We start from the raw sequence: 24,397 nt of genomic DNA on the forward strand, positions 1-24,397 counted from the left end.
CCTGTTGCCAGACACTGTTCTAGGCCCTGAGAATACAACAGTGATGAACGATAGTACTCAGACCAGAGCTTATCCATGATGGAGTTTTCACTGTCAAAATGGAAAAATTATAGACTGTCTAGGGGAAAAATTTTTTTAGCATTAGATGTATTTAAAGAACTCTTCTTATTCTCCGGTTATGCTCTTGTTCTTTCTTTTTTTTTTTTTTTCCCTTGTGGTCCTAAAATGCCTTTCTTTTTATAAAAGAAAGGCATTAGTAGATAATAGAGACCACCCTCCCCCTGCCCCCTTTTAAAATGCCATAGTAAAATAAGAAGTTGACTACCTTATGTCATTACCCAACATTTTGTTGGAAATTTCACTAGCTCATGAAACCCAAAAAGCCTACATTTGCTGATCTGGAGAATCCACCCATCTGTGTACCCAGTTATACACAGATGTTGAAACATCTGAATCCTGCCTTCTATGGTTTTCAGCTAATTGTTTTGATGCTCCTAAAACCATATTGTGGCTGTCTTCAAAAGCTAGAAGTGAAGGGGAAAAATTCAAAGTCTGGCACAGAACAATTGTGTGCCTAAAATAGAGGTGTAGAAGACTAAGACAGCACATTTCTATTAATGTGGTAATCTTGTTAATCTTGTTTCCATGTCATTTATGCTTACAACTAGTTCTTGACCAGGAAAGTTATTTAAGGAATATATTAATATTCTTTAGTGGAGAAATTTTATTTTCTTCTGTTGGAGTGCTTCATAGAGGGAATATAAGTATACAGGCTTATGGTGTAATGTCTCCTTTCAACTTACCATTTCAATGTCCATTGATTAGTAAGAGTTTGGTTGTTTTTTCTTTTGTGCAGTATTCATCGGTTTTGTCTTGTAACAGGTTCAGAAGAAGAACCCAGTCCTGTTTTGAAAACTTTGGAAAGGAGTGCTGCTAGGAAAATGCCTTCCAAAAGTCTAGAAGATATTTCATCAGATTCATCAAGTGAGAATAAAGTTTGCCCCACTGTTCATGCCGCCATCTAAGCTTAAAAATGCTTATGTGCTCTTCTGTGGCCTCACTGCATGCTGTTGTGCACTGAAACCCCTAAAGGGGGGGGTTAACAGATAAGAATAACTTTTCCCAAGTGAGCTGAAGAGGCTCAGCCTAAAGTGGCTGGAGCTTTGCTTTTAAAATAATGCATGAGGTTTGGTTACTAGAACACTAGGTTTCCTTGAAGAATCCCAGTTTCAGTGTTTATTCAAGTACAGTGAGTTTTAAAAGACTGTGGTAGCTAGAGGTTCTAGTGGTAATAGCTAACGTTGACTGAACACTGTGTGCCAAGACTTCACTAAGCGTTTTACATGCATTTTCTTTGTTTAACTGGTATAGGCAACCCTGTGAGGGACAAATTGTTATTCCCATTTTATAGATGAGGAAAGTGAAGTTCAGAGAGGTAAAATTTGCTTCCTGTCATACAGCAGAGCTGGGACTCAAAATCAACAGGCTATTATGAAGAGTATTTATGAAGTGAGTGTGTTAAATATGACAGTGGTGGATATCTGATGAATTTTTGCATGATATGGAGATGAATTAGTCCCTGGCTTCAAGAACTTTGCTTTCTCTTTTATCCCTTTTCACACATTTCTTTTGGGTAGTGGAATTATAAGCTCAAAGACTATCTGACATGCAACACTTCAGGTGCACTATTCCCCACTGGCTGCTGCTTTAATTGGTGAAGGATTTCTGGAGTACTAACATAAAGCATAATATATATAGGGACTTGTGAGCCAGACAAATGGACTTAGAGATCATGACTTCTAGGGGTTTTGCTCTTAACATTTTTAAGCTAAAATGCACCCCTGGGATTACAAATGGTCATGAGAAAATTTATTGAGTGCGAGTTAACCACTGCCAAACTCATTTGATTAAAAATCGACTGTTGTCATGTTTAGAATATATTTATGTATCTGCATTGAGACTGAAAACTCAGATTTTAAAATAGAAAAGGAAAAAGAAAAAGCTACGCCACTAAAGAATTCTTAAAAATTCAGAGATTTTCAGGGCTCTGAAGGCAGTAGTCCCAATTTGGAATGCAGTCCTCACCCTACCAAGGATCTTGGAATCTCAGGGTTGGAAGGGACCTTGAAGGTCACCCATTCCAAACTCCCCCCAATGCAGGAATTCCCTCTAAAGCCTCCTCAACAGGTGGCCAACCCCCCATGTCCGCCTGAATGCTTCCAGAGAAGGCGAGTCCAATCCTTTGTTGGACAGCCCTGACTGTTCTTCCCGATGTTAGTGATGGGCTCTGGGGAGAAAAGCAAAAAGCGAAAAACTCAGCAGCACTTGTCCAATTTGGCAAACCTCTTGCCTGAGACGCATGGAGCTATTTCCATGGTGCAGCTTTAAAGTACTCAGGAATGTGTAGGGTTAAAAAAAAAAAAACAAACCACCATCAGCTGACGGGTATTCCTGCACGCTCCCTTCCAAATACCGATACCCACTCTCACACAAGCCTGCCAAGATTCCACTTAGCAGCTGGTCCCCAGTTACATCTCTTCAGTTGACTTCCCAAGCAAGGCTCCCAGAGGCATACACAAATGATGATGCACGCGCAGAAATATTTGTTAATGACTGTGGGTTCGGGAAGGTGTTAGTCATGGCTAGCATCTTACCCTTTCCAGAAGAATAGAGAGGCTGTTGCAGCCCTGTGCTTTCTCCTGCTGCCGGCCGATTGCTTGCTCTGAGCTAACCCTCTAACCCTTGGGAGTCCGTGTGCAGCAGTGTGCTGATGTAAGCTGCATCGGGGCTGAAATGGGAGCTCCTGCTATGGCACTGGCTCAAGTGGCTAACCTAAAGAAAAGTATTTTGGGGAAGACATCTTGGTTGCACCCTTCACCGCATCTTGACTAATTGCTTCCAACTCCGGGGGCTTCCAGGGACAATCTCATTGTTCTTTCTCGCCAAGGGTCAGTCGTGTTAACCATTTGTTAATTTCTCCTGCACAGATCAAGCAAAAGTAGATAATCTGCCAGAAGAATTAGTACGTAGTGCTGAAGATGGTAAATATCTTTATGTATTTGCATGTCTGTCTGTGTATTAGGTTCTGGGGTGGTTTGGGCAGCCACCGGGACGCAGCTGTTAGATAAATAGAAGAACGTCATTTGCCACTATGTGATGAATGGTGCCTAAGTTATTATAAAATGGTTCTGACTTGGTGCATTTAATACTGTTTGTATTCTTAAGGTTTCTGCTGATGATCCTGTTGTGAGGATCTCATCAGAAGCGAGGGTTTCTAAAAATAGGAAATTGTATTTCTATGGGTATGAGCAGATTTTTGCTACTCTGACTTGCAGAACTCCTTGTGAAGGCAGGGAGAGTGGAGTGGGTTCCTGTGTTAAGTTATTCCTGTATTTGATTCTCAATTCTCAGCATTTAGACCTCTCTAGGTATAACTGGTAAAGATTTAAGGTCAAAGGAAAGGGTCCCAGAACAAGAGTGGGGATCCTGCCTCTGCTCATGTAAATAACTAAGTACAGACCAAGGGTGAAATTAACTGGTTCTGAATATTGAAGAGCCAGAAGGTCCTGGAGCTTGTCAGTGGATCAGGTATTACTGGGTTCAGTTATAAAATGAATAGGGTAATAGTGGTGGGAAGGATGGAAAGGAGTCTGATTTTCATGGTTTGGCATTTATGCAAATATGTAATTTATACTTGTATGCTAGAATTTTGTTTTCTAAGTTGCTTTCACCATAATAATAAAAATGTATATTAACTGAGCTTTTTCATATAAAATGCAGCAACAGAGCTCCTCAAAGGTCATTCCTTACTTTTATGTAATAGTTTTGTCTTTCTCATTTTATGTTTACAACAACCTCGTTGAAGTAGGCGGGCCAGCGATTTTTATCTTCATTTTTCAGATAAGAAAAGCTCAGAGAAATTAGGTGATTTGTCTAAGCTCTTGTAGCTAGTCAGTCAGTGGGTGTGTGGGGATGGGAATCTCAGCTTCACTACTTCTAGTACAGTGCTCGCTCCATTTTCCATGCTGTAGCTTATTGAGTGAGAGGAAAGACACCGAACATCTCCTATGCTGGATGTTGGATTTTCAGTTAAACAGGAGACCTCAAAGAGGCTAATGAAGAATTGCGCTGGGGAATGGATGAAAGCAAGCTGGAAAAATATCCTATGTATTCTGCAGTCTTAGTTGTGCAACTGACATTTGAGCTTTACTTTGGTGTCTCTTTAATCTTTCTGTTAAAGTGGTGTTTATTCTCAATGTTGCTCTTCCGAGTAGATCAAAAAGCAGATCAGGAACCAGATACAAATGAATGCATTCCAGGAAGTGAGTAGCAGGATCTTTCTCACAAATGACTAAATGTTGCCACTCTACATGGTGTTAAATGTACTGAAATAACTAACCCCATTAATAACGCAGCATTTATTATTGTACTAAACTCTTGCAGCTTACAAAACTATTTCATTCTGACAAGGGTTTTATTAAAAATATTTTACTACTATATGTGTTGAAAGATTAATTCTTGATTCCACTGCAGGATAGTTATATATTTTTAAAATTTTTATATATGCATACGTTATTGGTGAGTACTATTATACTTTTGCCAATCTCTCTGCTCTTTGAGTCTTTACTTAAAATGAAGTTGGCACCTTCTAATATCACTTGGCTTTTATGTTGCAGTATGTCTGGAGTATTGGATCTCTTATGGCCTTTATGCAAGACTATGAACACGAAGCAATTTATAATGTGTTTGGACCTAAGAAAGGACTGTACTTTGACAATTAGTATGTAGTATGGTTGTATATGCCTCTCTACGTTTTCTATAGGAGGGAATTTTATAATACCCAGGGTTTAAGCTCTGAGGTTCAAAACTAAACTCAAACGGTATAGTTCAATATATAAAGCAAGTGAACATCTGAATCTTAAATAGTAAATGTATGTGACAACATGGATGGATCTACAGGGTATTATGCTAAGTGAAATGTCAGAGAAAGACAAATACCATATGATCTCACTTATATGTGGAATCTAAAACAAAACAAAACAAAAAACAGACAGATATAGAGGACAAACAGATGGTTGCTGGGGGTCATGGTGGGTGGGAAAAGGTAAAGGGGATTAAGTTATAAAATAAATAAGCCGTGGGGATGTAATATACAGCATAAGGAATATGGCCAGTAATATTGTAATAACTCTGGATGGGGACAGATGGTTACTAGACTTATCATGGTGATCATTTCATAAGGTATGCAAATGTCAAATTACTAGGTGGTGCACTTGAAACTAACATAATATTGTATGTCAACCATATTTCAATTTAAAAAAAGAAATTATGTTCGCTTGTGGTAGCTAATATGCATCAACTAATTTAATATCCACCCCCAAGAAACGATAATGATTATTCACTGTTTTCTGTTCAATCTTAAGATTGCTGTTCTTAACTGTGACTGTTGTCTTGAGTACAAATAGTGCATTAAAAAGGTGTTTGTGGGGACTAGCAAAGCATGCAGGTATGTGCGTGTGTCTTCTTGGCGTCCCTGTTTCAGGTGGTTTCATAATCCTAGGCACTGGAGGGCTGAAGATAATGATATGCATACCTGCCCTTGGGACTCCACAGGATTTTTAATAACAGTTTCCCAGCAGTCTTTGGATGTGCTAATGGTTCTTGAGAAGAACAGCCAAAGGAAGGAGCCATTAGATAGAGAAAAAGTGCTGATGCTTGAAAGTAGTGACATCTCATCTGAAATCTGAAACTTGGCTCATGAGGTTCTCCTGCCAGAGATGAAGGAGCTGAGCTTTGGCACATGACCTGACAAATTCTTAAGAACTACCTAGGAAAAAAAGCCATCCAGGCTTCAGCCCTTGGTGTGTGTTCTCTGCCTGGCTGCTGCAGAGGAAAAGAAGACTTCTGTCCCTCAGGGGTGTTGGGTAAAGAGGCTTTTCCAGTTGCTTTCCAACTGGCAACTGGATACTTACGTGTGGGCATCTTAGTTTACCTTTCTATGTTTCGTTCAATATTTAGCCTGAGGAGTGAAAAAACAAAAAAGACATAGACAATGTATGCCTATATATCTGTGTCTTCATTTGTGACCTCCTAATTAGCTTAGTTACGGGTCAAGGCAAATAGGCTAATCATGTGCTAAATTCTGGATAAATTAATTTCTCTCTTTTTTGTTATATTTTCCAAGATGACTCTTAATGTCCGGGCTGGGATTATTTCTTTTCTCTTGTTCTTACCACAAGACAAAATGAAACATATGATCAAAACACAAATTACCAAAACCCAATAAATGTAAAACTGACTACATTTGAGTAGTAGATATATACTTTTGAAAATAATAGGGAGCAGTGTTAGGATAAAAGAGTTTTACATACTCATTGGGCTGTACCGTGCTCTTGCAGGACCTAATCTTATACTGCTTCAGTATAAGTCAGCTGAATACACACACACGTGTTATTGTTTAATGGGAAGTAGTTATGAGAAACCAAAAATGTATTTTGATGCATCTGTGAGCCTAAAGGTAGGTGAGAGCTATTATGTGAATAAGCAAATATTTAATATATGTAGTTCAAGTTTCTGTCTTCCTTCATTAGATTTCTTTTAACTAAAGATGAATTTAGCTAATGTTTAGGGCTATATTTGAGCCTCTTGAGTTATATGTAGAAATATAACTTGATTTTTATGTTTTCCTAGTATCTCTTTCAATGAGAAAGTCAATATATTTATATCACATTCAAAAGATAATGTAAAGGTTTCCCATCAAATAATGTTTGTTTAGCAAATACTTATATAGGGCCTAATATATAGGGCCTAATAAGTGCCTTGGAAAATATTAAGCCATTCAATGTAGCTCTGATTCACCGTAAGAAAAGCTTAGACGTTGTCATTCCTAGGCAAAGAAGAAGAAAGTTTTCTAACTAGAATTACACAAATTAGGAAGCAAATTCATCATCTCATTGTGACTTCCACACATATACCTACTGTATCAGAAAAATACCATATGCTGCATTTTCATATTAAACTCTTAAGAGTATCTTAACTTGAATCATTCATACTTGGCCTTGGGATATCTCTGTTGAAAATTCTCTGTATTGACAGGTATCTAAATAATTTCTATTTTCAAAAAATAATTAGTTTTGAAATTGCAGTCTTTAATGATCCTGAGGGCAAAACACTCTTACAGGTAATCCCAACAATCACTAAAGAAACCAACCTCCTTTTAGAAACTCAGTAGCCAGGACTTCTGTGATTGAGTTGTGTACAAAGATCCTTGCTATCCAATGAAATAGTTTTTCAGCCTGCAGCATGTTAAAAGTGTAATATATCTCAAGGAGATGAACCAATAAAGTACAGATCTTGTAGTTCAAAGCTCTAATGTGAAAAAATATAAGTTAAAACCAATTCACATTGGTGGTATGTTTCAGTGTATTTCAAATCCAGTTCTCCAATGCAATAAACCTAGTGGTTTTTAAATTTTTGTTCTCTGTTTGGTTCAACTCCTTGCTTAGCTCTCTCTCTATAATGTATGAAAGTTGCATGTTACTCACCTTATGGTCCTGTGCATGTGAAGTACTGTGCCTTTAACCAATTTACAAAAACGTCTCTGTTCATAGATGAAAGAAAAGTGTGTTTTCAACTTATGCCTTATGTTTGTCTGACAATTGTGAGGATAATTTTGAATGGAAATGCTGCTGTTTAGTTTCCACAGTGCCTTCACAACCTGATAATCAGTTTTCCCACCCTGACAAACTCAAAAGGATGAGCAAGTCTGTTCCAGCATTTCTCCAAGATGAGGCAAGTTTGTCTTTTGTACCTTCCGAAAAATGGAACCAAATAGGTGGATTTGCCACGCTGAGGTTGGTGTGTTTGTATTCAGCCGTAGCAGAGACTGAAGAGGTCAGCGGGACTGACCTTTGCCTCTCATATCAATAGAGGTAGTGTTGTTAGTCCTGGAACAAGGCAAGGTACATCTCATTTGACTTGCACAGTAACTTTTCTTTTGGTAGTGAAGTCAGATTTGGATAGATTTGGAATGTGACTTTTGTTTCAAAGTGGGTACAAAATAAGAAATCCATACAGAAAAATGTTGGCATGGACTCTTCTGTAGTTTCACGTACGACTGATTTGTGAAAGTTTAGTCTAGATAGCATGACTAGCTTGAAAGCATGTGTTAAAATAGTAAAGTAACAGTGACATAGCAGACTTTAAGGATATCAACTAGGTGTACATTACGTACATTATCTCATTTAATGAGATAACCCTGGGAGGTGGGCACCATCATTATCCCAGGATGTTACAGATGAGGAAACTGAGATTGAGAGAGGTAAGGTAAACTCACTCAGCTAGAAAGGGGTTAAAGCAGGACTGGAGCCCAGATTTGACCCCCATACGATTAACTACTATACCTACTGTCTTAAGTAAGAACATGACTATTACCTATTATTTATTTAGTACCTAGTAAGTACCAGGCAATTGATATTCACTCTGATATCTAACTCTCGCTAACAAAGTGTGGTAGGTACAATTTTTTTCTAGGTTAAGTAAATTTCCCCAAATCCAACAGCTACTAAAAACTAGATCTAGGATTTTAACTCATGTCCTTTGACTTACCTAAGATTCCATGTTCTTGCAGCCAGGTAGTAAGGAGCCTGAGCTTTGAGGTGAGACACTCCCAGTCTTAGCTATGCTGCTAATTTGCGATGTGATTATGGACAATTTCCTTAGTTTCCCTGAGTGCTTTCCTAGTACCTACCTCATTCGATTGTGAGGAGTCAGTGAGACAACGCAGGGAAAACACATAGCACAGTGCTGACACAGCACCTTAATGTTAGCTGTTTCTGTTTGCAGTTTTGGTCTGATTTTTAATGGCAAAATAAAAGCTTCATCCTTACGTGTTCTCTTAGTGGATGGAATGTAAGGAAAGCTCTGGACAACATATAAATTACGTCCCTCCTCCTGCACCTCCTGGGCACCCTTCTGTCTATTCTTGGGCCTTAGATGAACTGTATCTGCGAATATTCAGTCCTTGCTTGTGCTTAAGAGCCCATATTACAGTTCCTTTGGAAAGAATCACTCATTCTTAATTGAAACTAACTCATGCTGGAATTCAGTATAGACACCTCATGGAGTTCTTTTGGTTTTATATCTTTGTAGATATGCTTTGGTCTTGGTTGCTGATATGAATGAACCATCTAATAATTTTAGAGGCAAATAATACCAGTTCCTGATTTTTTATTTTTCTCCTCCCTTCATTTTTAACCTGCTGCCTCATTGCTCCACACAAAAGACAGTCCAAATCATTTGAGTTTGTGCATCAGAGATGCCATATTAAGCTGTATCATTTTACCTTTGGACTGAATGTTAAAGGGCGTGGGATGAAATCAGGTTTTGCTTCTTTGTCCACTATCCCTTTGAAGCTTAGCATCAGTCACATTTTTTGAGTGTCAACTTTGTGAAAGTCAGTGTTAGAGGTTATCGAGACAAGGTCCTATCCTTCCAATAATCACTAATGATCTGATGTACCAGGTAGAATGTATTAGAGCTGTGATGGGGGAAATGGTTTGTAAGCATGTGGGGAGGGAGTGTGATAATAAAGACATTAAAAAGGTATGGACTGTTTTTTCATCCTTGAGGAAGGATTCTTTTCTCATCCATATAAATCATAATTTTTTAAACTCCTTCCTTAATCTGCATTAGGATTGGCATCTGTTATTTTGATATGTAATTGCATGGCCCTGAAATATGTTGGCATGAACTAACTACTCCTTAAAGGTGTTTCCCTAACCCCAGGAGCCACTGAGCTGCTCCATAAACTCTCTAACCTCATAAGGAGCTCATTCTGAATCATAAGTTCTTAAAGCTACCATCTAATAAACTATAGATCTAAATATAATAAAATTTATTATTGCCACTTTTCTTTCTTGACCCCAGGTAAATATTTCCTGGAACATATTTAAAATAAGTATCTTGTTGTTAATTTTTTTAAAATTTGTTAAAATCTAATGTGGGTAGAATGTATAATTCAGTTTACTTCTGTATAGCAACAAAAAAGATAAGCACAATAGCACTATAGAAATACTAATAGGTGGTTATAAATTATGTATATATACACATATGTGTGTGTATGTATATATATACACACATATATACATATGTATAAAAACCTTGAAACACAGATCAGATTAGCATATGTTTTCTCTAGTTTAATAGTGTCTCAGGTAAAATGAGGCTTGATTTTCAGGGAAGTTAGGCCTATGTTAACGAGAGGAATTGGGCATGACATTTTAAAATTTGATGTAAATGTTAGACCATTCATTGTCTAGGTAAAGTTAATTTCTCATATGTATCAGTAAAGTTTTCCAAGCACTATAAAGTGTATAATATTAAGAGAATGGCAAGAAAGCTCAAAATAGTGCTATCTTTTGTAACACCTTGGGGCCACCTTGTAGGTGGAAAAAATCACCATGTTATTTTGGTAGCTAAGCACTGCTCTCCTCCTTAGGTAAGGTCCAAGGCAGACCACCCGCCCCATCTTGAATACCATTCCTTGGCAGTTAGCGCTAATGTCCTTTGACCTTGGAAAATGTCATAGATCAGCGGGATACCAAGATATTATCTTTATCTAAACAGCGATTTTGATCTTGACTCATTCTGAATTTAAATTTTGTGTATATTATATGATATTTTGTAGAGTGATGACAGAGAAACAGATACAGCATCAGAAGGCAGTTACCAGCTCAGCAGACACAAGAAGAGCCCAAGCTCTTTAACCAATCTTAGCAGCTCCTCTGGCATGACGTCCTTGTCTTCTGTATGTAAACAAAGGCTTCATGTTAATATCCCTCTGCTTCTGCAAACCTTGCTCTGCCATGCTCCTGCTACTGTAAAATGGCCTTTTGTTGTATTTCTCAGATTCCAGGGGCATGAGAGCTTTTTCTCTAACCCATAGTTAGCTTCTGGCTAGCTAAATCTTCCTTTTTCTCTATTTTAATCACAAGAGAGTTCATATCCAAAATAAATAAATATGGTTTTTTGGATGTCAGTACTTCAAAAATAAACCTAAATTACCAACAAGATGAACCACTAAATTTTTCTGTACAACAAATGAGGTAACTATCGCAAAGTATGCTTATATCTGATATGCTTTTAATACTTTTTGCAGGTATAGAATTGTACCTCTCTTTTAGCAAGCCTTGTATTCTGATGAATAAAAGTATTGATTCACATAAAAGAATAGGAGAGGCAGTTCTTTGCCTCATAGAAGGATTCAGAATAGAGTTTTCAAAGGAAAGCTCCCTAAGTGTAGTTCCTCAAATTTGATTTAGAGAGTTTGACTTTACATAGGACTTTCATAAAGTAGGTTGTTTTGTGTGTTTATGTAGTATGTGTATAGAAATATATATATGTAAATATGTCCACATACACTTATCCAAATATCTCTGATATGTATACATATGCACATATCTCACCAGGAATGCTAAACAAATGATAAATGTGTGCTTAAATTCTTACTAGCCTTGCATTTTTCAAACTCTTTTTTTTTTAAATCTATTTAAATTGAATTTCTGCTGATAACAATCAAATGTACGGCCTTGGGAAGGCTTTAAACTTCTTTCATCAATCATCCATTTTCTACCCTTCCTGACCTCTAAAAGTGTATGGCTCACTAAGCATTTTCTTAGATTCAGTGGATGGATAACATAGTAAAATTCCTTTTTAGTGCCTTGGAAATTTGATAGAGCAATGTGTCACTGATTTGTGTGCCTGGGGTTTCTGACATCCTCTTTCTTTAACACTTGAAATTCTAAGCATGCCTAAAAATGGAACTCTGAATGCCCCCTACCATAAAATCACCCTGCTTTGAAATGAGTCAGCATCTAAATAACTTTGCATTTCACTTTTCACATATGTCTCTTAGAGGCAATTTTTGTTAAACACTAGTCATCATGTCATGTATATCATGTCAGGTTGTCTGTGTTGGTACGCTTTTTTAGTGCCATATTAAATTAACTGCTTTTATATGCAAACTAGAGAAATAATGGTAAGCAAAGATTATATCCATGATCCTTGTGTTGGGTTCAAGAATGAGACAGAGACAAACACTGCATGTTTCCGACGCTTTCAGGTGAGCGGCAGTGTGATGAGTGTTTATAGTGGAGACTTTGGCAATCTGGAAGTGAAAGGAAGTATTCAGTTTGCAATTGACTACGTGGACTCACTGAAGGAGTTGCATGTCTTTGTGGCCCAGTGTAAAGACTTAGCAGCAGCGGATATTAAAAAACAGCGTTCGGACCCGTAAGTACATTTTGGAGTCACTGTTTTCTCATAGTTAATCTTATAGAAATCGGGAAGGAAGGAAAGTAATTGAAGGGAGGGTATGTGTGTTACTGTGTTAAAAGGAATGTTTGGGGAAAAAGTTGGGGGAAAATGCTGTTTACTTTATAGATTTATATGCCAAACTTACTAAATTATAAAAATGTCAGAGAAGCACAAAACGTTTCAAGTTGGAAGGGACCATTGAGGTCACTTTGTCCCAATTCCTTCTTTTTTAACAGATAAGGAAACGAGGGACAGAGAAGATAAGTGTCTGTTTATATAAATTCAGCAGCAAAATGAGGAATGAGGGCTTGAGCCCCAGTCTCTCTCCACACACTTTCAAACTTTCTCTAAAATTAGGAACACATGGGGCATACTTTATAATGCTCTGTGGTGCAGAAATAAGTTAACATTCTAGAATAAGGTAGTTTCCATATTTAAATTATATTATACAGAACTTTAGGGGGAATTACCAATTTAACTTTGAAATCACAGGTTTAATAGCATTTCAGTTTAGATACAAAAGTTGAATGGTATTCCCCACTTATCCCTATGCAGAAGTCTGATTCTTAATTATTTTGGTAGCATAAGCTTTGTTTTATTATAAAAGCAACTGAGCTCAATAGCCTTTTTTCCCCCCTTTTTCTTCTTTTTCTTAAACATTGAATATGGCTTGATTAGGTAGGTACCAAGATTTTTTTTCAAAAGACAGTCACAAAAGCTTTTTTAATTCTGCGAGCATCAAAGCCTTTTCTTAATAGGAAACTAGCCAATAGAATTAAACATCACGTGAGAGGTCTGTTGTCTTCCCCTTGCCCCACATTAGTTATGATCAAAGGAAAAAAGGAATTCAGGAAATATCCCTTAAAAAATCTTCAAAACCATAGAAAATAATCAATTCCACAGAAATCACTTTAAAAGCTTAAGTATAAGTTGGTAAGAGCATTGATTACATACTGTTTTTCCTAGTGTCATGAAATAGTTATTTCTATCAATTTCCAATGCATTTTTAAAAGTAGAGGTAGACAGGTCACTTTTATTTTCTCTGACCTTCTTGTCTGTTCGCTTCTCTTTTTAGATACGTAAAGACTTATCTGTTACCAGACAAGGGCAAAATGGGCAAGAAGAAAACACTTGTAGTGAAGAAAACTTTGAATCCTGTGTATAACGAGATACTGCGGGTATCTATGACCTCTCTATCTAGGAAAATCCTAAATGGTGACCAGTGCACTGAAAAGGCCATGTCATCTTGGGTGGTATCTCTACAGAGGATGTCAGTCACCAAGGGAGAAGGAAATGAATAACCATTTTCTGAGAATCTGCTTTGTATAAGATGATACACCATGACTGTTGAGTACATTATCTCATGCCCTCCATACCCTGCCAGGGGGATCTTATTATCTGCATCTCACAGATGAGGCAGATGAAGCTTAGAGAAAGAGAGGAACTTGCTCAAGGATACGCAACTGATAAAGTTGAGCATTGCAACCAAAACAATCTTCTAAAAGCCTAATTCTGATCATGTTATTTCTCTGCTAAAATCTTTGCGGATTCCCGCTAGCCTTAGGGTCAAGTCCACACAGCTTAACATGCAGGCCACTCCCTTGATACCTTGAGTTCCAGCCTCATCATTCCACTCTCATAGTCTTTCTTCAGGTCACCCTGATTCCTTTCTGTTCTTTGGAGGAACTACATTTTCTCACACTATTGGGACTTTCTGTTCCTTCAGACTGGAATATTCTTCCCACAGCCTGAAATGACTCTTCCTTATGAGAGGCTCTTCTTAACCCCTAAGTTTCCCTCAGTCTCCTTGTTTTACAATAGGCTGTGTTAACGTTCAGCACTTTACTGGTTTAATCATAAGTTCCATGAGGGCAGGGAGCAACTCTGTGTGGCTTACAAACTGCGTTCCATTGTGAAAATGACTTAACCTATCTACACTTCAGAGCTGCGAAAGGGAGATAAAAATAGTACCTACCTACTTCAGTAGTTGTGAACATTAAAAGAGTTAATATCTGCAAAGTGATTAGTATGCATTAAACAGTTAGTAAATGCTGACTCAGTACAGTGTCGGGGATAGGTACTTAAAAAATATTTTTTGGAAAGATAGACGGACAGATAGATGAGTGGAAAATACACCTGGCTCAAATACCCATATTCGTTTTTCCTTTCAACTGTATCATGCTGCCTTAGTCATGAGTAACAGATTATTTAAAACTACAAATATGAGAAGTATTGTTCATTCCCTCTTTCTGATATTTCTGTCCAAGTATTCGGTTATCCTCTGAGAAAAGAAGCAGCATTAAATTAACTCTCAGACATCCATGGGTGAATTTTCTGTAGCAAATTTTTAATTATGGTTTGACAGTGATATACCTCAGCACCCTAGCTATTTCTAGGTCAGCTACTTCAACCCTATACTCAGGAAAAGCCAGCTAGTTTAAATGGTAAACTCAGAGAAAGGCAAGTCTGCTGCAACCAAAATGGACATGCAAGTAGTATATCATAAAGCCAAGTAGAATTTATTTTTAGATTAGAAGGGCTGTTATCCCTTCCATGATTATATATAATCAAGGATTGACTACATTTTAGATGAAAACTATTAGGATGCCAAAAAAAAGGGTCAATATTTTCTTGAAAAATATCTTGTCCTTGCAGGATATCAATGGTGGGAGAGGTTGTATGTATATGGGACAGGTGATATATGGTAACTCTTCTGTATTTTCAATTTTGTGCGAATCTAGAACTGCTCTAAGAAATAGTTTATTAAAAAAAATACCTTGTCCTTACGTAGGAAACAGACCATTGGATTAAACTTCATTTGTATTTTTAGACTGAATTTGATTTATATCTAGTTAGAACTAAAAACATCCAGTAAAAATTGAATAATTGGCTTTTGTTTTTAGAGAGCTATTACTGGCTATGATATTTGAGCCAGGATTTGCTTTGCCAGAGGGAGAAAGAAAAATCAGCTTTTGTGAAAGATGGATTTTAGCTCTTTGAAACAAAACACTTAGAATAAGATGACTTTGCAATATTCTTGAGATTTGAAACCTAACATGAGAAAATCTGATCTACACAGATGACTTTTTTCTTCATCTCTATGTCATAACTTTGGCATGAAATAATATTATTTGCCACTTTAATTTCCTTCTTTGAACTGCAGTATAAAATCGACAAGCAAATCTTAAAGACACAGAAGCTGAACCTGTCTGTCTGGCATCGAGATACATTTAAGCGCAATAGTTTTCTAGGGGAAGTGGAACTTGATTTGGAAACTTGGGACTGGGACAACAAGCAGAATAAACAATTGAAGTGGTACCCTCTAAAGCGGAAGGTAAGTTCAGAGCTTTTTGTTTGGTTTGTTGGTTGGTTGGTTTGGGGCCTGGGATACAGGAGAGAGCTGTATTTTCATTCGGAATGCTTATCCATAGTTTCAGATCATTATGTCTTTTCACTCTGTCCCATATGTCTCTTATGCTCTTTCCTATATTTTCTATTCTTTTTTTACCCCCCTCTCTATTCTTTGGGCTGGCTATTTTTTGCTCACCTATCTTATAGTTCAATAATTTTCATATCTGCTGTGTCTAATCTGCTATTACACCCATCTATAGGTCCTCAATTATTATACTTTTCAGATTTGTATTTTCATTTGATTTTTTAATAGATTCCATTTCTCTGCTAAAATTCTCCATCTGCACATTATCTTTATGAATTGATTAATCAAAGTAACTTAAAGTATGTATCTGGAAAGTAAACATTTGTGAGTCTCTCTTATCTAATTTTTTATCTGAGTTTGGTCATTTGGTCCTTTGTTCTGGTATGCCTGTTCATTTTTTATCGCGTGCTGGACATTGCATATGAAAAATCCTAGGGATAATTTGAGATGGTTTACTTTTGCTTGACACACAGAGTAAGGACACACTGCCTTAATTTAGTCTGGTGATCAGCTTTAATGTGGTCTGATCTAGTTTTTCTTTGCCCATATTTCTAGGCTGTGGTCTTTCATGGGTTCCAGCTGAAAACCTTGGTAGTAGTTCTCAAATTTTAGCATATATCCAATTCACCTGGAGGACTTACTAAAACACAGATTTCTGGCCCTATTCCCAGGATTTCTGGTTTGATAAGATCTGGCCCAAGAATATACATTTCTAACAAATTCCCAGGCGTTGCTCATGCTGCCAACTTGGGGACCATACTTTGAGAACTACTGGTCTAGAGTATTTTCTAAAACCATCTCTCCTTAGCTGGCCAATTTTTGCCTCCCCAGCCCTGTGAGAAGCCCTGCTCAGCTTCTCAGCCTCCTGATGCTGGGCTTGTTGTGCTCTCAGTTGGCACTACTCAAAAATCAGCTAATGCCTCAAAGTGGAAAGCAGAGAATGTCAGTCTCCAACATCTTCTCCATTTGAGTCCTGTCTGTCCTAATAATTCTTCAGCACCTTCAAATAGATTTTTAAAAATTTTGTCTTAATTTTTTATGATTTTTTCATGTTTATTGGAGTATAATTGCTTTACAATATTGTGTTAGTTTTTGCTGTACAACGAAGTGAATCAGCTATATGTACACATATATTACATATATCTCCTTATCCCCTTCCTCTTGAGCCTCCCTCCTACCCTCCCTATCCCACCTCTTTAGGTCTTCACAAAGCATCGAGCTGATCTTGCTGTGCTCTGCAGCAGCTTCCCACTAGCTAGCTATTTTACATTTGGTAGTGTATCTATGTCAATGCTACTCTCTCACTTCGTCCCAGCTTTCCCTTCGCCCCCCCCACCCCCACCCTGTGTCCTCAAGTCCGTTCTCTACATCTGCATCTTTATTCTTGCCCTGTCACTGCATTCATCGGTACCATTTTTTTAGATTCCATATATATGAGTTAGCAAATGGTATTTGTTTTTCTCTTTCTGGCTTACTTCGCTCTGTACGACCGTCTCTAGGTCCAACCACCTCACTACAAATAACTCAATTTTGTTCCTTTTTATGGCTGAGTAATATTCCATTGTATATATGTGTCACATTCTTCTTTATCCATTCATCTGTTGGTGGACATTTAGGTTGCTTCCATGTCTTGGCTATTGTAATAGATTTTTTTAATCCAGTTTTTTTTTTTTTATTGTTCCCAGTGTGAGGGTTTGTATGATCCCAGCTAGTCCCTCATAGCTGCAAATGATACATACAATTAGTACAAACTATTATTAAGTATCTACATAATAAAACATTTCCACTTAAGAAATGGTTCCAAAATATCACATCAAAATCACCGGAAGCACTTATTTCTAGGTCTCCCTAAGACTTGCTAGATGAGAATTCCTCAGAAGTTGTCAAAAGCATCTCATTTTTAACTAACTTCCTTTATGTTTCTGACATATAGCCATGTTTTGGAAATAAGGCTCTAAAAGGCCAGAATTTGAAATAACCCTCTCTCTTATAATAGATATACATTTTTAAATTATTGTTTAGTCTTTGTTATTCTTACAGTCATCTCCTCATTTGGTGTAAAATAATTAGGTTAATGCAGCTTTGAAAATGTAATATTTGCATACTCCTCCCCCCATACACACATGCACTCTTCTTACTCCTTCAAAGAAAGAGAATACAAATAAGTTGTTTTATGTGCTGGCTGAATGACTGACAATATATATATGTTTTTATAAAAACCAAAGTATCTCAGGACACCTCTCCCATCTCCAAGAAAGCCATTCTGATTTGTCTGAACTAAAGGCCTTGAAATGTTTTCTGGGTACCCTGCAAAGTTTTCCAGGATATACAATATAGCTTTTCCAGTTATAAAAGCAACAGTCTAGCAATGATAGGGAGGGAAATTTTAATCCAGGGCACTCATGAGTGATACTTAATCCCAGAAATGTGGCAGATATGGTCCTGTAAGGGAGCACCAACAAACAGGGTAAATGGTTTCTGTCTCACACCTGCTGACATTCCTTCATTTTCCAGACGGCACCAGTTGCCCTTGAAGCAGAAAACAGAGGTGAAATGAAGTTAGCTCTCCAGTATGTCCCAGAGCCAATGCCTGGTATGTAGTGATTTTTCTGTCCAGATTTATGCCCTTAACTTATCCCTCCCCTCTCCAAGGATTTCTTTGAGTTCTATGATCTTTTCAAAGGTGAAGCCCTAAATAAACTTACTGACCTAGTAATGGTATAGACCTAATGAGTCAATCCACAGTTGTATACTAGAAAATTTTCTGTGTTTTTCTTTTATTGTGATAAAAACACATAACGTAGAATTTTTCTTAACCATTTTTAAGTGTACCATTAGTAGCGTTAAGTATATTTACAATGTTGTGAAGCAGATCTCTGGACTTTTTTATATTGTACATCTGAAACTCTATACCCATTAAACCATAACTCCTTCCCCTTCCCTCCAAGTTCCCATTCCTGGTAACCACCATTCTATTTTCTGTTTCTATGAGAAAAATTCTCATTTTTCTTTTTCAGTCCAGCTTACGGCCCTTGTTTTAACTTTCACCTCACTCTTCCAAAAATTTGTATCTGCACAGTGTGAATGGCCTTTCCTGTGTAGTGCTGTGATACAAATGGAACTGGAGTGCTTTCTCCCCCGACAGGTGGGAATTGGAAGAATTCATATGAAGCCCCTAAGAAATTAGAGCTCATTTGTCCTCTACTCTCAAGGTCTCATTAGGGAAGAAAGCTTTTTCTTCAAAATTACTAATTGCATGTTAGGACCTCAGGTCTCCATCACAGTTAAGGAGCAAGAGACTGTCAGAAAATGAGTGCTAACCGCCCTCTCATTTCCCGCACAGTTCCCCAAGTTATTTTCCTTAAGAATCTATACGAATGTTAAGACTGAAATCACGGATTGCAAACTCAAGTGCTTTCAGTAACCAGGCAATGAAGCTAGTGGGATGACAGAAATGATGGTGAGGGCAGTGACTAAACCAGAAAAAGGCATTCTAAGTCAGTTTAAAAAAAAAGAAAAAAGAATTGGAGAGCAAGCAAAATGTATCTTTAGGCTGAATGGCTGCCAAACCACCACCTTGTTACTTCTGGATCTTTCTAAAAGGCAGATTCTTTTCTATATAATTAGTATCCTATCATTTATGGTCAGCATGCATAGAAATTCTGCCAATCTCGTTTCCCATCTTCTCCACTATCATTTCGTGGGGGAAGAGGGGTGCAGGGAGGCAGGAAGCAGGAAGACTGTATGTTGTGTTGGGCTCCACCTTGTCTGAGTTTTTGCTCATGTAGTTTCTCCTCCCCGGAATGGCTTCCTCTTCTTCTTGGCCTATCCAAGTCTTAGGCGAAGTCCCATCTCCTACATAAAGCTTTTCCTGAGTGTATTTACCCTCACTGATCGCATCATCTTCTAGAACATCATAGTAATAACTTGTCATTTCATGCTATATTACATTTTTATAGTTTTTATTCAGTTTCTCTCTCTAGCTTAACTACACATAGAAGACAAGGACATAGATTTCCTATATTCCTTGTGTATCCAATGACATTCCTAGCATAGGGCTGAGCACAGAGTAGATGCTCATTAAATACTGGTTGGTTGACTGATTGGGTTCACCCATCCAGAAAAATAGGGTAGTATTACTCCATCCATGTGCACCCAACCTAGACAACGGCTTCAGACTAAGCCAAGTTCTCAGTAATTCCCTGACCATAATATTGCTCTTATGTGTGTCTATACAATAGTGCTGTAAAATGTGTAACTACTTTTAACAGGAAGAGTGACTATACCTTAACCAGTACCTGTTTTGGTTACGTTATACTCAAATATGTTTAAAATGTCTCCTGTCAGCACCAATTGATATTGGTATTAATATTTGAAGGTATATGCATTTCACTGAGTAGTTTTACAATAAAACTGTAAATGGATGATTCACATACCTAATATCTATAATTGATCTTGTTGAACCAAGTAAAAGAATGACATAATACTCTGTACTTGGAATCAAATTATTTTCATAGAGCTATCTGAGCTCAGTATAGCCAGACTATGAAAGATATAGTTAAGAATAGGTATAATCCATTAGGATCATATCATCAAGCACTAGGTAGCATCACTGTGCCAGACCATTTTTAGATTGGCATCTTTGGATGCAGTATTGCCAAGAGAGGAATGGCAGTGGAATTTCATTTTCTCTCTTTTTTTCTATTACAGGTAAAAAGATTCCAACAACTGGAGAAGTGCACATCTGGGTGAAGGAGTGCCTTGATCTACCACTGCTAAGGGGCAGCCATCTAAATTCTTTTGTTAAATGGTAACAGCATTGATAATTCTGCCTCCCTCAGTTCTATAGTAGTCTGGCCTTTGCTAGTTGGTTTTACTTCTCTGTATCTATGACACTGAAATTCATCATTCGTACTATAAATGAAATAACTTGAGACAATGGCGACGTGAGCTACAGGAATTTTTGACATGAACCTCTTCCAAGGCTTCATTTAGTTTTAAAATCAAAAAGATAAGAGGGAATATATACAATTGAAACCAGAGACCACATACTCAGATGTGTAATGTCTTCTAGGAGATACATCTGCTGGTGAGAACAATGTTTAGTACTAAAGAGTTTATGAAATGCCTAATGGTGAGGTGCCACACTCCTTGGATCCTTTGTGGAGCATCTGTTTTGTGGCTCATTTGCAAAAGCCCCTTTGCATCAGCCTGCAAATATCTGGGAAGTTATTTGCTAAAAAGACCCATACTAGTAATTAGCTCATAATAGCTGAAGACAATTTGGGTTTTTAAGTTGCAAACCTTTTTCTCTGTTGTAATATAAATGCCTAACATCTAGTAAATAGCAACTAAACAGATATTATATGCTGTCCTGTCTCTTTCTGATCAATTTTATCTATATAGATTCTACCAGAAGACCAGTTGTAGCTGTTTAAGTTTATATGACATTATTTATGATTTTCCCTGTACATAGTATTCATAAATGTCAAGTTTTTCAGCTCAGGCTAGTCTCCCATTTCAAGACTAGTCTAAGACTTTCTTGCCTTCACAAAGAGGAATGGTAGGTTAAAGTTAATTTCAATTATTACCATAAATTAAATGTAAATAATTGCAATTATGTAATATAATTTATTCCCAAAGTCAAATCTAGCAAATTGGAGAGGTTTCTCTCTTTTTCAATTCTGTATGAGACTAATTTCTTAGGCTATCACAGATAATCAGGAATAGATTTTAGAGGAATCCTCAAACAATTGTTGCATAGTAAATGCTAAATGCAGGTACTGAACTAAGTTGTTTGCTTAATATGTAACTCTAATATTAACCTTATGAGGTAGGCTTCGTCATTCCCATTTTATAGATGAGGAAGCAAGTGTCTGAGAGGTTAAGTCGATTTCCTACAATACACAGCCAATAAATGGGAGAGCCAGGACTGAAAGCAAGTCTGGTCCACTGTAGTGTAAAGTCTTTCCAACAGGATGCCCTACCATCTCCATCACCATCTCTCTACACTCTTTTTTCTTCCATTTCCTCTTGCCAATCCTCAGTAACTAAAGCACACTGAAAGCATGCATGCTTACTATCTTATTAAAATGCTCTCACAATGATGTTTCCTTTTATAGTACCATCCTTCCAGATACAAGTAGGAAAAGTCGCCAGAGGACGAGAGCTGTGGGGAAAACCACCAATCCTGTCTTCAACCACACCATGGTGTATGATGGGTTCAGGCCTGAGGATCTGACGGAAGCCTGTGTAGAGCTTACAGTGTGGGACCATTACAAATTTACCAACCAGTTTTTGGGAGGTCTTCGGATTGGCTTTGGAACAGGTAACATTTGTTACACTTTTAATTCTCCATGAGTCAAATGCCTCTGGAGACAGGAAAGTTGGTTGGTTTGTTGTTTTGTTTCTTCCTAATGAAAACAGATATTCTATTTCCGTTAAGTGTAACAAGATGAGTGAGTGAAGGAATGTCAGGCTGTGTGCCAAGGACTCTAGATATGAAAATTAATAGGGTGCAATGTCTGTTCACACAGAGCTTAAGTTATTGTGGGGGGAACCAGAAAAGCCTTCATCATTACTCTTTCCTGAAAACACATTTATGGCCCTTCATGGCTAAAAGTGTGCTTTGCATAATAACAGTCACTAACATTTATGGAGCACTGGTCACTGTATTCAGTGCTTTATTTGCATTGTTTCATTTAATCCTCACAGCAATTCTATGAGTTGTTTCTAATGTTATCGCCAGAGAAACTGATGTTCCAAGAAATTAAGACCGAGCTAATAAGTGGCAGAGCCAAGATTCAAAATTGAGTCTGTTAGACACTAAAGCTGTAACTGCACTTCCCTAGAGATCACCTACTGTCACTTCCACCCGATGCTGGAATCCTCCCTACTATTTCCTTATGCACCTGACAGATTCTCATCTACAGTTTATGTGGACTTGAAGAGAAATCATTACTCTGAGAGTGATGAGAATAATCCCAATTGTGGAGGGTCTCATTATTGTATATCTCAGATGGTTAAACAGTTCTTTCTTCTATTGAGCCCTAGATCTGCCCTTCTGGTGATGTTAAACTCTTCCTAGCTGTCTCCATTGGTGATTATGATTAGGGAATGACTCACTTTTCCCAATGAGCTGTTACATTCTAAATGCAAAGCTTCCCCCTTTTTCCCCCCAAGGTAAAAGCTATGGTACTGAAGTGGATTGGATGGACTCTACTTCAGAGGAAGTTGCTCTCTGGGAAAAGATGGTAAATTCCCCCAACACTTGGATTGAAGCAACCCTTCCTCTCAGAATGCTGTTGATTGCCAAGATTTCCAAGTGAACCCAAATTCCGCTGGCTCCTCCACTGAAAACTGCTAAACAGGTGGAATCTGATCTTGAAAATGTTGCTATGTAGACATCATCTTCTATCTATTGCTATAACAAATGCTACTCAGCATGTTAAAGTCAACCTGCATGTACTTCTTTGGTTACAAGGCCCAAGAGATTTAAACGATAACAAAATGTGTAACTTATTTGTGACTCCAACATTACAGAAGATGTTTGAGAAAGTTAAGAAAATCAGACCGTTGCTGCTGCTTCAAAGAAAAAGCTGCCAAAAAAAAAAAAAAAAAATTAAATGTGGGATGTTGTTAATGAGCAAAATTTTCCAATTTGCCATCATGTGTTTTTTTGTTTTTTTTGTTTTTCATTTTTGGCCATGTCCCAAGGCTTGTGGGATCTTAGTTCCCTGACCAGGGATCAAACCCGTGCCTCCTGTATTGGAAGTGCGGAGTCTTAACCGCTGGACTGGCAGGGAAGCCCCACCACCATGTGTTTCAAGCCAAAATTTTATGCTACAGTTAGGAGGGCCTGCCACTTGATTATGGAAAACCCTTACAGGAACTGAAAAAATGTTGGTTGTAGAGGAGTGACGGAAAGATACTCCTACAAGGGGAAAAAAGGGCAGAATATCAGTGACGATAAAGAATTTGTTCATAAGGAATGATTTACTCTGAAATGTCTATTGAAATATGGAATTCCATGTTAGGGCAATAAGACTGAATTTACTGCATGTATTTTTCCTTGAGAAAAAAAGTCTCAAATGTGCTTTGGTGCCACCCACTGGTCATAGGTGGAATTTAGTTTGGGGCTTAATTTTCTCCTAAGTCTCAGGCCTGTATTTTGTAATAGAGTACCCATATACAAAACAAAGACAAAAACCTGGCGTACATAAGATTGTTTTCCTTATAACTCTACTATGTGAAAGCAGCATGAGAGTGGTCTCAGTCATGTCTTACAACAAAGTTTTAATTAGAATGTAAATTGTTAAATTATCTGTACTTCCTATGTATGTATAATTTTCATAAAGTATTTTGTAAAAACCCTTAGAATAAATTATTATATGATTTAGTTGTATTGTCAGTTTAATCTGATTTCTTATTTTAAATGAAATACTTTAAGAATCCTAAAATCTAAATTCCCTAGCAAGGCTGAAGAACTTTTGGGCTAATATTTCTTCAGTCTTTACTGCAACTCTGGGTATCATTTCCTGTAAGTTGTAAGCTTCAGCTGTGTTATTAAGAGTAGGACTTTTATTTTTAAAAAGTAATCGAGGACTTCCTACGTGGCACAGTGGTTAAGAATCCGCCTGCCAATGC

At 37.5% G+C, this 24,397-nt stretch overlaps 1 protein-coding gene across 7 annotated transcripts in view; it reads left to right on the top strand.

The window, feature by feature from the left end:
• SYTL2 (synaptotagmin like 2) overlaps window positions 1-24,119 on the top strand; it is a 129,291-nt gene extending 105,172 nt beyond the window's left edge. For 2 of the 7 annotated variants that reach the window (XM_057748667.1, XM_057748666.1), the window contains exons 9-20: window positions 883-984; window positions 2,988-3,041; window positions 4,275-4,322; window positions 7,697-7,791; window positions 10,688-10,807; window positions 12,122-12,291; window positions 13,391-13,493; window positions 15,479-15,649; window positions 18,266-18,344; window positions 20,462-20,561; window positions 21,874-22,079; window positions 22,934-24,119. In XM_057748667.1, the coding sequence (XP_057604650.1) occupies window positions 883-984; window positions 2,988-3,041; window positions 4,275-4,322; window positions 7,697-7,791; window positions 10,688-10,807; window positions 12,122-12,291; window positions 13,391-13,493; window positions 15,479-15,649; window positions 18,266-18,344; window positions 20,462-20,561; window positions 21,874-22,079; window positions 22,934-23,079 (1,394 nt within the window). In that variant the 3' untranslated portion in view covers window positions 23,080-24,119. Of the gene's footprint in view, window positions 1-882; window positions 985-1,787; window positions 2,773-2,987; window positions 3,042-4,274; window positions 4,323-7,696; window positions 7,792-10,687; window positions 10,808-12,121; window positions 12,292-13,390; window positions 13,494-15,478; window positions 15,650-18,265; window positions 18,345-20,461; window positions 20,562-21,873; window positions 22,080-22,933 lie in introns of those variants that run through there. The other 5 variants (XM_057748671.1, XM_057748669.1, XM_057748668.1 and 2 more) reach the window with 5 other exon arrangements.
• Window positions 24,120-24,397: the final 278 nt, after the last annotated feature.

Source organism: Hippopotamus amphibius, chromosome 9 (assembly GCF_030028045.1).
Source record: "Hippopotamus amphibius kiboko isolate mHipAmp2 chromosome 9, mHipAmp2.hap2, whole genome shotgun sequence".
NCBI lineage: Eukaryota > Metazoa > Chordata > Mammalia > Artiodactyla > Hippopotamidae > Hippopotamus > Hippopotamus amphibius.